Raw genomic sequence first — 13,363 nt, 5'->3', positions numbered from 1 at the left:
ATTTGTATTTATGGATGCTCAGTGATAAATGTAGAATTTACTTAATAGTTTTCAGGTTTAATCTCTGAATAAGCAAATTAAGAATTCAAGGTAAATGTTTATTTAGAATGCTTGCACTGAAGATTAACAAATTAACAGAGCCGCTGACCGTCATTTCATTTTTATGACTGCACTTTCTGCATAAAGATGACGAGAGTTGTAGTGCCACTTCCTCTTCTGAGTTGGGGATCAGTGTCATGTGCGAGCCTCCCTATCCCGCGAAAGCTTGGCACCGCGGAGTACTGTTTTTCCTATTTGGCTACTGGAGAGTAGGAATTAACTGGTTTTAAGTTTTCCATCTATAATGTAATCAGAAATACCTTCTAAAAGTTATTCAAATGTCAAGATAATACATATACAGTAAATTAAGAAATATATTCTCTTGCTTAATCAATATTTTTTTCCTTTTAAAGGATGTTGCATCTTAGCAAAGAAACTGAGAAGACTTATTCATCAAACTGTTGTAGGATGCTGCTGCAGAGAGCTATAAAAGCAGAATTGCAGCTTCTAAGAACTCACTATTGGATGTGTCACCAGCACTGCTGGAAGATTTACAGACTTATTATGGAAGAAAGAGAATGTTTTAACAGGCATGCATTAATTTTATTTCTCTTGAATAAAACAGATGTGATATTCTTCAATAATTTAGAATTTAAGAAATCCAGCTGCTCTTTAAAGAGAGCAACAGCAAGTGCTTTCCTAAAATCCATTTGAGTGTCAGCCAAATAACTGTTAGTTATTTGATAGTATCTTGTGAAATTAAAATATTCCAAATCTAATTAATATTAGTCACTGCTATGAAAAATACTGAAAGTATTCTTGTACACATGTAGTTGTAATATATATTCAAATACACTCACTGGACCAGTTAATCAGTTCTGCTGAAGACATATTCTTAGCGTGTAATGCCAAAACATCAGAATATTTTGACCCTATCAGAAGATGGTGGTGTTTGGCACAGAGCTCAAATTGTTAGTAATAATTGGCCTAATTCTTTCTTTACTTTTATCCCTGCGGTAATATTTTGTGTTTTGTTTAAGTACTATTGGAGGGCATTAGTTGCTGAATAGGCCTGCTTTATTATAGGTGGAACAGGTAGTGATGCATATAATTGAGATTGCCTGACACTTTCCATTATTAGATCCTGTTTTCAGTTGCTTATCACTGTCAGGCTTGAACCATTCAGCCTGAAATTTTCCATAACAGGTGTTTGCCTCAGGCTGTGCGTGCACTTTGAAAATTTCAGCTAAATCAGTTCATTTGTTTTCAAGACCAATTTTACAGGAAAATCTCTGTAAAGTGACTGAACATGCTCCCTTCCAGGAGCTGGTGTGGCCACCCTAGTGCCAGGTACTGGAACTTAGAATAGGAATTCTCCTGTGCTATCATTGTACCACTGCTGGTGCCCAGACAGCACAGAGGAGCAGGAAGCAGCCTGATGCAAATGCCAGAAGGTGAGGGCCAGGGTAGAAACAGAGAGGCACAGGGGAAATAATAGCCAAGTGAGACAGAGAAAGGAGCTGGAAGAATGAATAGGTGCAGATTCATATTAAGCAGTGGGAGCGGGGGTAGGGGAGAAGAAAAGAGGGAACGTGGACAGGATCCCGAGGAGAGTTAGGAGTAAAAGGGTCAGACAGGCTGGGGGTGAGGCTGGGACAGGGACAAAAGAGTTTATAACCACTAAATCACACTTCCTCTTCAGAACTTGGAATTAAACCCATGATTCATGAGCCTCACAGTCGTCTTGTGCTAGCAAGTAGTTTTGCAACCCACTGGCAAAGTTTGCATTTCATCCTCCTTCGCTGGTTTGTCCACGTAAAGGGCAACAGCCTGTTCCTACTAGTTACTTCGTAAGCTCAAATGATAATAGTTCTGTGCAGTGGATTTAATGACCCATGTGGAGGTCAGTATGATTCTGCATGATGGAATATGATTTTTAAAAAAGAAAAGGAGTACTTGTGGCATCTTAGACTAACAAATTTATTTGAGCATAAGCTACAGCTCACTTCTCTAAAGTGCCACAAGTTCTCCTTTTCTTTTTGTGAATACAGACTAACACGGCTGCTACTCTGAAACCTGTCACAAATAAAACGGTATTAGAGATCACAAAAGACCAAGATGGTTTAAGTGAGTGGTTCTCAAACTTTTGTACTGGTGACCCCTTTCACATAGCAAGTCTCTGAGTGCGACCCCCACCCCCTTATAAATTAAAAACATGTTCTTATATATTTAACACCATTATAAATACTGGAGGCAAAGCAGTGTTTGGGGGTGGAGGCTGACAGCTCGCAACTCCCCCATGTAATAGTCTCGTGACCCCCTGAAGGGTTCTGACCCTCAGTTTGAGAACCCCTGGCTCAGGCTAACATTTATCAGAAATAATAGATTTCTTTGTATGTGGTGGGGGAGGTGCAGGGACATGAAAAATCTTGAGGCACCATAACATATTTTTGATAATTCTTGAAGTATTAATAATGTAACAGGAATGTCCTATTACGTATTTGAAGTGTTCTTTTATATTTTTTTCAGGAATTTTAAAAGTGACATTGCCAAGACTGAACTAGGGTCATCTTTGTTGTCTGTTTTTGAAGAACTGAAGGCTAGGTATGAAAGCATGAGAGAAAAATTAGTCCTGGGTATACCATTGGATTCACTGCCCCCATTATCAGTAGAGTCAAAATTGCTCTCGATCTTTTCTTCCTATGTTCCTTCAGAGGTACAGTAGGTTTTTTTTTAAGTTACTCTTTGGCTTTAAGTAGGAATATTTTTATTTAAAAACTAAGGGAAATCTTTTTTTTCTTGACAGTTAGTGAAAGATGACCTTCTTTATAAGTAAGTAATTACAATTTTTATTTATATATTCAGATTAAGGTATAGGCCAGAAGTGAGCGCAAAATAAATAGTGTAAGTTATTTTTGTTTTTTTGTGTATGAACTTCACTTGTTACTTCAACTCTGTTTAGCTGAAAAAGCAGGCTGACGCTTTTGGCAGTGAGATTTTATTTTAGAGTGAGGTTTTACTCTGCAAAGTAATTGTATGCAAACGGTATTGTAGAGTTCTATGTTTGTATCCTCATGACCTTCAGTTCAGATTTTATCAATTTACAAATAACAAGGTGTATTTTCCCTACTATTCAACATTTAATTTCTATCTGGGATCTTAAATTCAAGTTGTGTTATTTCTGGCTTGCATATATTCACCAGTAATAAAGATTTTTGCATTCAGCACATAGTTGACAGTTCTGTTGTTAATGTGCAAGTCTGAAAAGAGTCCAGTTCACTGTTGCATAGATGAGTTGTCTGCAGCGCTAATGGGTAACAAATAGGGCTGTCAAGCGATTTAGAAAAGATTAATCGCGTGATTAATCGTGCTGTTAATAATAGAATTTAAATATTTTTAAAATATTTGTGGTTGTATTCTACATTTTCAAATATATTGATTTCAGTTACAACACAGAATACAAAGTGTACAGTGCTCATTTTATATTTTTGATTACAAATATTTATACTGTAAAAAACAAAAGAAATAGTATTTTTCAATTCACCTAAATCAAGTACTGTAGTGCAATCTCTTTATCATGAAAGTCAAACTTACAAATGTAGAATTATGTACAAAAGAAACCTGCCTTTAAAAATAAAACAACGTAAAACTTTAGCGCCTACAAGCCCACTCAGTCCTACTTCTTGTTTGGCCAATCGCTCAGATAAATAAGTTTGTTTATATTTGCAGAAGATAATGCTGCCTACTTCTTGTTTACAATGTCACTTGAAAATGAGAACAGGTGTTTGTATAGCACTGTTGTAGCCGGTGTTGCAAGATGTTTACATGCCAGATGTGCTAAAGATTCATATGTCCCTTGATGCTTCAACCACCATTCCAGAGGACAGGCGTTCATTCTGACGACAGGTTCTGCTTGGTAACAATCCAAAGCAGTGCGGACCAACGCATGTTCATTTTCATCATCTGAGTCGGATGCCACTAGCAAAAGGTTGATTTTCTTTTTGGGGGTTTGGGTTCTGTAGTTTCCGCATCAGAGTCTTGCTCTTTTAAAATTTCTGAAAGCATGATCCACACCTCGTCCCTCTCAGATTTTGGAAGGCACTTCAGATTCTTAAATCTTGGATCTAGTGCTGTGGCTATCTTAAAAATTTCACATTGGTATCTTTGCATTTTGTCAGATTTGCAGTGAAAGTGTTCTTAAAATGAACATGTTCTGGGTTATCATCCGAGACTGCTATAACATGAAATATATGGCAGAATGTGGGTAAAACTGAGCAGGAGACATACAATTCTCCCTCAAAGAGTTCAGTCACAAATTTAATTAATGCATTTTTTTTTAAACAAGCGTCATCAGCATGGAAATATGTTCTCTGGAGCAATGGCCAAAGCATGAAGAGGTATATGAATCTTTGGCACGTAAATATCTTGCAACGCCAGCTACAACAGTGCCATGCAAATGCCTGTTCTCACTTTCAGGTGACATTGTAATTAAGAAGTGGGCAGCATTATCTCCCATAAATGTAAGCAAACTTGTTTCTCTTTGTGATTGGCTGAACAAGAAGTAGGACTAAGTGGACTTGTAGGCTCTAAAGTTTTACACTGGTTCGTTTTTGAGTGCAGTTATGTAACAAAAAAACCTACAGTTGTAGGTTTAACGATAAAGAAATTGCACTGCCGTACTTGTATGAGGTGAATTGAAACATACTGTTTTATCATTTTTACAGTGCAAATATTTGTAATCAAGAATAATATAAAATGAGCACTGTGCACTTTGTATTCTGTGTTGTAATTGAAATAGATATATTTGAAAATGTAGAAAAATATCCAAAAATATTTAATAAATTTTAATTGGTATTCTATTGCTTTATTGGTGTTCTGTTGCTTTTTTAAATCGCGATTAATTTTTTTAAGTTAATTGCGTGACTAAACTGCGATTAATTGACAGCCCTAGTAACAAGTAGCAAAAACACACAACCCTCAGGTACACAAAACTACAAAAGCAGGGAAGTTAAGTTAAGCCACCTAACAGTGCACAGCCTTTATTCCCCCTCACATAGGGTATGTCTACACTACGAAATTAGGTCGAATTTATAGAAGTCGTTTTTTTAGAAATCGGTTTTATATATTCGAGTGTGTGTGTCCCCACAGAAAATGCTCTAAGTGCATTAACTCGGCGGAGCGCTTCCACAGTACCGAGGCAAGCGTCGACTTCCGGAGCGTTGCACCGTGGGTAGCTATCCCACAGTTCCCGCAGTCTCCGCTGCCCATTGGAATTCTGGGTTGATATCCCAATGCCTGATGGGGCTAAAACATTGTCGCGGGTGGTTCTGGGTACATATCGTCAGGCCCCCGTTCCCTCCCTCCCTTCCTTCGTGAAAGCAAGGGCAGACAATCATTTCGCGCCTTTTTTCCTGAGTTACCTGTGCAGACGCCATACCACGGCAAGCATGGAGCCCGCTCAGGTAACAGTCACCGTATGTCTCCTGGGCGCTGGCAGACGCGGTACGGCATTGCTACACAGTAGCAGCAACCCATTGCCTTGTGGCAGCAGACAGTGCAGTACAACTGGTAGCCATCCTCGTCGTGTCCGAGGTGCTCCTGGCCACGTCGGCTGGGAGCGCCTGGGCAGACATGGGCGCAGGGACTAAATTTGGAGTGACTTGACCAGGTCATTCTCTTTAGTCCTGCAGTCAGTCCTATTGAACCGTCTTATGGTGAGCGGGCAGGCGATACGGACTGCTAGCAGTCGTACTGTACCATCTTCTGCCGAGCAGCCATGAGATGTGGATGGCATGCAGTCCTTCTGCACCGTCTGCTGCCAGCCAAAGATGTAAAAGATAGATGGAGTGGATCAAAACAAGAAATAGACCAGATTTGTTTTGTACTCATTTGCTTCCCCCCCTCCCCTGTCTAGGGGACTCATTCCTCTAGGTCACACTGCAGTCACTCACAGAGAAGGTGCAGCGAGGTAAATCTAGCCATGTATCAATCAGAGGCCAGGCTAACCTCCTTGTTCCAATAAGAACAATAACTTAGGTGCACCATTTCTTATTGGAACCCTCCGTGAAGTCCTGCCTGAAATACTCCTTGATGTAAAGCCACCCCCTTTGTTGATTTTAGCTCCCTGAAGCCAACCCTGTAAGCGCCCCTCCCAGCGTCAGAGCAATGGCAAACAATCGGGCATCTGAGAGTGCTGTCCAGAGCACTCACAATGGAGCACTCTGATGGGGGTAAAACATTGTTGCGGGTGGTTCTGGGTACGTGTCGTCAGGCCCCCGTTCCCTCCCTCCCTCCGTGAAAGCAAGGGCAGACAATCGTTTCGCGCCTTTTTTCATGAGTTACCTGTGCAGACACCATACCACGGCAAGCATGGAGCCAGCTCAGGTAACCGTCACCCTATGTCTCCTGGGTGCTGGCAGATGCGGTACGGCTTTGCTGCACAGTAGCAGCAACCCATTGCCTTCTGGCAGCAGACGGTACAATACGACTGGTAGTCGTCCTCGTCGTGTCCGAGGTGCTCCTGGCCATGTCGGCTGGGAGCGCCTGGGCAGACATGGGCGCAGGGACTAAATTTGGAGTGACTTGACCAGGTCATTCTCTTTAGTCCTGCAGTCAGTCCTATTGAACCGTCTTATGGTGAGCGGGCAGGCGATACGGACTGCTAGCAGTCGTACTGTACCATCTTCTGCCAGGCAGGCAAGAGATGAGGATTGCTAGCAGTCGTATTGTACCATCTTATGCCAGGCAGGCAAGAGATGAAGATGGCTAGCAGTCGTACTGTACCATCTTCTGCCAAGCAGCCATGAGATGTGGATGGCATGCAGTCCTTCTGCACCGTCTGCTGCCAGCCAAAGATGTAAAAGATAGATGGAGTGGGTCAGAACAAGAAATAGACCAGATTTGTTTTGTACTCATTTTCCTCCTCCCCGTCTAGATCACACTGCAGTCACTCACAGAGAAGGTGCAGCGAGGTAAATCTAGCCATGTATCCATCAGAGGCCAGGCTAACCTCCTTGTTCCAATAACAACGATAACTTAGGTGCACCATTTCTTATTAGAACCCTCCGTGCAGTCCTGCCTGAAATACTCCTTGATGTACAGGCACACCCTTTGTTGATTTTAGCTCCCTGAAGCCAACCCTGTAAGCCGTGTCGTCAGTCGCCCCTCCCTCCGTCAGAGCAACGGCAGACAATCGTTCCGCGCCTTTTTTCTGTGCGGACGCCATACCAAGGCAAGCATGGAGGCCGCTGAGCTCATTTTGGCAATTAGGAGCACATCAACCACCACACGCATTATCCAGCAGTATATGCAGCACCAGAACATGGCAACGCGATACCGGGCGAGGAGGCGACGTCAGCGCGGTCCCGTGAGTGATCAGGACATGGACACAGATTTCTCTGAAAGCATGGGCCCTGACAATGCATGCATCATGGTGCTAATGGGGCAGGTTCATGCTGTGGAACACCGATTCTGGGCTCGGGAAACAAGCACAGACTGGTGGGACCGCATAGTGTTGCAGGTCTGGGACGATTCCCAGTGGCTGCGAAACTTTCGCATGCGTAAGGGCACTTCCATGGAACTTTGTGACTTGCTTTCCCCTGCCCTGAAGCGCATGAATACCAGGATGAGAGCAGCCCTCACAGTTGAGAAGCGAGTGGCGATAGCCCTGTGGAAGCTTGCAACGCCAGACAGCTACCGGTCAGTTGGGAATCAATTTGGAGTGGGCAAATCTACTGTGGGGGCTGCTGTGATGCAAGTAGCTCACGCAATCAAAGATCTGCTGATATCAAGGGTAGTGACCCTGGGAAATGTGCAGGTCATAGTGGATGGCTTTGCTGCAATGGGATTCCCTAACTGTGGTGGGGCTATAGACGGAACCCATATCCCTATCTTGGCACCGGAGCACCAAGCCGCCGAGTACATAAACCGCAAGGGGTACTTTTCGATAGTGCTGCAAGCTCTGGTGGATCACAAGGGACGTTTCACCAACATCAACGTGGGATGGCCGGGAAAGGTACATGACGCTCGCATCTTCAGGAACTCTGGTCTGTTTCAAAAGCTGCAGGAAGGGACTTTATTCCCAGACCAGAAAATAACTCTTGGGGATGTTGAAATGCCTATATGTATCCTTGGGGACCCAGCCTACCCCTTAATGCCATGGCTCATGAAGCCGTACACAGGCAGCCTGGACAGTAGTCAGGAGCTGTTCAACTACAGGCTGAGCAAGTGCAGAATGATGGTAGAATGTGCATTTGGACGTTTAAAGGCGCGCTGGCGCAGTTTACTGACTCGCTTAGACCTCAGCGAAACCAATATTCCCACTCTTATTACTGCTTGCTGTGTGCTCCACAATATCTGTGAGAGTAAGGGGGAGACGTTTATGGCGGGGTGGGAGGCTGAGGCAAATCGCCTGGCTGCTGGTTACGCGCAGCCAGACACCAGGGCGGTTAGAAGAGCACAGGAGGGCGCAGTACGCATCAGAGAAGCTTTGAAGACCAGTTTCATGACTGGCCAGGCTACGGTGTGAAAGTTCTGTTTGTTTCTCCTTGATGAAACCCCCCGCCCCTTGGTTCACTCTACTTCCCTGTAAGCTAACCACCCTCCCCTCCTCCCTTTAATCACCGCTTGCAGAGGCAATAAAGTCATTGCTGCTTCACAGTCATGCATTCGTTATTCATTCATCACACAAATAGGGGGATGACTACCAAGGTATCCCAGGAGGGGTGGTGGAGGAGGGAAGGAAAATGCCACACAGCACTTTAAGCACAGCACTTTAAAAGTTTACAACTTTAAAATTTATTGAATGACAGCCTTCTTTTTTTTGGGCAATCCTCTGTGGTGGAGTGGCTGGTTGGCCGGAGTTCCCCCCAGCGCGTTCTTGGGCGTCTGGGTGTGGAGGCTATGGAACTTGGGGAGGAGGGCGGTTGGTTACAGAGGGGCAGCAGTGGCAGTCTGTGCTCCAGCTGCCTTTGCTGCAGCTCAACCATACACTGGAGCATTCTGGTTTGGTCCTGCAGCAGCCTCAGCATTGAATCCTGCCTCCTCTCATCATGCTGCCGCCACATTTGAGCTTCAGCCCTCTCTTCAGCCCGCCACTTACTCTCTTCAGCCCTCCACCTCTCCTCCCGGTCATTTTGTGCTTTCCTGCACTCTGACATTATTTGCCTCCACGCATTCGTCTGTGCTCTGTCAGTGTGGGAGGACAGCATGAGCTCGGAGAACATTTCATCGCGAGTGCGTTTTTTTTTCTTTCTAAGCTTCACTAGCCTCTGGGAAGGAGAAGATCCTGTGATCATTGAAACACATGCAGCTGGTTAGAAAAAAAAAGGGACAGTGGTATTTAAAAAGACACATTTTATAAAACAGTCGCTACACTCTTTCAGGGTAAACCTTGCTGTTAACATTACATACATAGCACATGTGCTTTCCTTACAAGGTCGCATTTTGCCTCCTCCCACCGCGTGACTACCCCCTCAACCTTCCCCCCTCCCTGTGGCTAACAGCGGGGAACATTTCTGTTCAGCCACAGGCAAACAGCCCAGCAGGAACGGGCACCTCTGAGTGTCCCTGAAGAAAAGCACTCTATTTCAACCAGGTGACCATGAATTATATCTCACTTTCCTGAGGATAACACAGAGAGATAAAGAACGGATTTTGGTTGAATGCCAGCAAACATACACTGCAATGCTTTGTTCTACAGTGATTCCCGAGTACGTGTTACTGGCCTGGAGTGGTAAAGTGTCCTACCATGAAGGACGAAATAAGGCTGCCCTCCCCAGAAACCTTTTGCAAAGGCTTTAGGACTACATCTAGGAGAACCGCAAATGCCAGGGCAAAGTAATCCTTTCACATGCTTGCTTTTAAACCATGTATAGCATTTTAAAAGGTACACTCACCAGAGGTCCCTTCTCCACCTGCTGGGTCCAGGAGGCAGCCTTGGGTGGGTTCGGGGGGTACTGGCTCCAGGTCTAGGGTGAGAAACAGTTCCTGGCTGTCGGGAAAACTGGTTTCTCCACTTGCTTGCTGTGAGCTATCTACAACCTCTTCCTCCTCATCATCTTCTTCGTCCCCAAAACCTGCTTCCGTATTGCCTCCATCTCCATTGAAGGAGTCAAACAACACGGCTGGGGTAGTGGTGGCTGAACCCCCTAAAATGGCATGCAGCTCATCATCGAAGCGGCATGTTTGGGGCTCTGACCCAGAGCAGCTGTTCGCCTCTCTGGTTTTCTGGTAGGCTTGCCTCAGCTCCTTCAGTTTCACGCGGCACTGCTTCGGGTCCCTGTTATGGCCTCTGTCCTTCATGCCCTGGGCGATTTTCACAAAGGTTTTGACATTTCGAAAACTGGAACGGAGTTCTGATAGCACGGATTCCTCTCCCCAAACAGCGATCAGATCCCGTACCTCCCGTTCCGTCCATGCTGGAGCTCTTTTGCGATTCTGGGACTCCATCATGGTCACCTGTGCTGATGAGCTCTGCATGGTCACCTGCAGCTTGCCATGCTGGCCAAACAGGAAATGAGATTCAAAAGTTTGCGGTTCTTTTCCTGTCTACCTGGCCAGTGCATCTGAGTTGAGAGTGCTGTCCAGAGCGGTCAGAATGGAGCACTCTGGGATAGCTCCCGGAGGCCAATACCATCGAATTGTGTCCACAGTACCCCAAATTCGAGCCGGGAACGTCGATTTAAGCGCTAATCCACTTGTCAGGGGTGGAGTAAGGAAATCGATTTTAAGAGCCCTTTAAGTCAAAATAAAGGGCTTCACTGTGTGGACGGGTGCAGGTTTAAATCGATTTAACGTTGCTAAATTCGACCTAAAGTCCTAGTGTAGACCAGAGCATAGTCACACACCATATCATTTCCACTACTGCCCTATGCCATAGTCCATGTATCACAGCATTAACTCTCCCCCCTACATATGTCAGCCTCCAGTACGTGGTTTACCAAACTACTCCGACAGGCTTTCCGTGTGCACATCACCTTCACAACTACTGCCCTCTTCCTTTACTATTAGCTTGAGGTGAGGGAGGTAGTTTGATAAACAGGATGCAAAAAGGCTGACCTCTCAAGGGGAAGGAGATTTGAGAATAATGGGAGAAGGTGACCATTTGGAAAGAAATTCTTTCTGAATTTTTTGGAAGGAGATTATTCTTCAGCCTCTGCTGAAAGATAAACTTTCATTTATAAAGAATAGCAACAGATTCTAAATATATATTTTCAGAAAATCCACTGTATCAGATATACTCAAGATTGATCTCTCCATTAATTTTTGTGTAAATAGTTTTCAAAGGAGATGCCACTAATAATTGTCTGACTACAACAGATAAAGTTTAATGACCAGTTTCAAGTTTCTTATTTAAAATAATGAAAAGAAATCAACAGCAAAAGTAACACAAAATGTCAAACTAATGAAAAATATTTCAGTACTTCAGTGAAGATGAAAAAGTTCTGTTTTTCATCTGAACAGACCCCACAAACAAGCAGCTCAAGGATCTGCACTTATATTTCCTGTCTCTATGGAAACAAAGGGCTAGTGTTACATATATGATGTTCTTGTCATATCTACAACCAACACAAAGCTGGTACAATAGATCTAAAAGTCTAAGAGTCTGACAGTTGCCCTGTAAGTATCATTAAAGGTTCCAGAGTAACATTCGGTTAAAATGAGCCCATTAAATTAATAGTAATTTTATTTGTGCTGTCTCTAACATGGAACCAGTAAATGTTTCTGTATTAATTTTTTTGTTACACAAGCAGTGTCATATTACTTCACTCAGAAGCTGTTGGAATATGGTGTGATGTAGGAACTGGCTGTAGTTTGTTTTATGGCTAATGGATAACACATAAATCTGCAATAATGCAGCTTATCAGAATTCTATCTTTAAACAAATATTATGACAATGTAGATAATTTTCCAGTTTTCTTTTGTCAGTATTTTAAAAACATTTATGTTTAAATACTGTATCATAAAAGAATGCCACAGCAGAATAATTGCCATATTATGACTCTATATAAGTAGGACAAAGTGAAGAGAGAAATAAAACTTCCAGTATTACTGTGTAATTGCAAAATTATTTGTCTTGTGAGAAAATTTAAAAATCAAGCAAGTCATATCTCATAGCTACTTTTAAACTTACTCTTAATCATGTTAAGTGTAGTCAGACTGAGTAACATGCAGTATATTCTTAAAATGAAAAATATAGCTGCAGAAATAAGCAACTTAAATTGCTGGTTACATCACAATGAATACAATATATTTACATAAGATGAGTAGTGATTTTTATTAATAAAGTAGGTAGTAGTAACGTAATATTACAGTGGATGAGTGAAAGAAAAGGCCTCTAAAATGTTTCTCGGAATTGGTTTTTTGTTTGTTTTTGGTTTTTTTGGTATGTATCACGTTACCAAATAATTGATTTTTAACTTCCAAAGAATTTTTTCTAGAAATCTTAATTTTGTAAAATATTCCGAGCAATAGGGACAAACTGTACATTTTTTCTTTCTCTGTTAATATCTAGTATGTTTATAGAACCTTCAAATGTACAATTATGCTTTTCTCTATAAAATTCTGTATTATAATATTAAACTTTAGTATCTTTTACAGTGGATATGTTGATGTTTATATATTTATTTTTCTTAGTACATTGAAGATGAGGAAAAATTAAGTTGGTAGCGACCATCCATTTTGAAAATTACACTGAATAACAGGAGACTGTATTAGAATTTATAATCTGTTTTCAAAAGTTGCGTGTTATTTTTTAGTTCTAGTTCTGGGGCAGAAAAATCAGGATTAGAAATCTCAAAACATCAAGAGAGTGAAATTTCCTCCAGCCTGAAAACACCACCACCTTTAGTGAGTTTCCTGAACATTTACTTTGGAACCTTCTTATAAACTAATAATCTTTTAAATCCTATTCTTTATGCAGACATATTTTTAGAACAATATATACAAATATAATTTTGATCTTTATACTGCATCCAAGAATTGGCATATTTTAGCATATATCTCAGTGCTAGCAATAGGATGCAATGCAACTGATGTTACCAAGGGATTATAATACTGCTTTCGAAATGCAAAACTGACTGAGATCTTGAACAGATTAGTGGGCAAAAGTTTTTCTATAGTTGATTAGCGCATCTATAGTATGAAACTTAGAAAAATATTAAATTATGCATTTTAAGCAAAAAAAAAAAAAAGTATTGTTACTCAATAAATAACTAAAGCAAGCCTATTTATAGGTCACTCCTCAAATGATGTGTTTAACTGACAACAGGCAGCATAAGCAATATCCTTCCTACAAGAACTTTGAAATTAAGTATGAGGCTCA

General features: G+C 42.2%; 1 protein-coding gene across 2 annotated transcripts in view; it reads left to right on the top strand.

The window, feature by feature from the left end:
* RBM44 (RNA binding motif protein 44) overlaps positions 1-13,363 on the top strand; it is a 44,779-nt gene that overhangs the window by 17,270 nt on the left and 14,146 nt on the right. For both annotated transcript variants that reach the window (XM_084643326.1, XM_084643325.1), the window contains 4 exons: positions 453-629; positions 2,569-2,755; positions 2,846-2,871; positions 12,798-12,888. In XM_084643326.1, the coding sequence (XP_084499452.1) occupies positions 453-629; positions 2,569-2,755; positions 2,846-2,871; positions 12,798-12,888 (481 nt within the window). The remainder of the gene's footprint in view (positions 1-452; positions 630-2,568; positions 2,756-2,845; positions 2,872-12,797; positions 12,889-13,363) is intronic.

Source organism: Lepidochelys olivacea (genome assembly GCF_965140295.1).
Source record: "Lepidochelys olivacea isolate rLepOli2 genome assembly, chromosome: 11".
Classification (NCBI taxonomy): domain Eukaryota; kingdom Metazoa; phylum Chordata; order Testudines; family Cheloniidae; genus Lepidochelys; species Lepidochelys olivacea.
The sequence above is the reverse complement of the archived record's forward strand: the minus strand, read 5'-3'. Positions and strand labels throughout refer to the sequence as shown.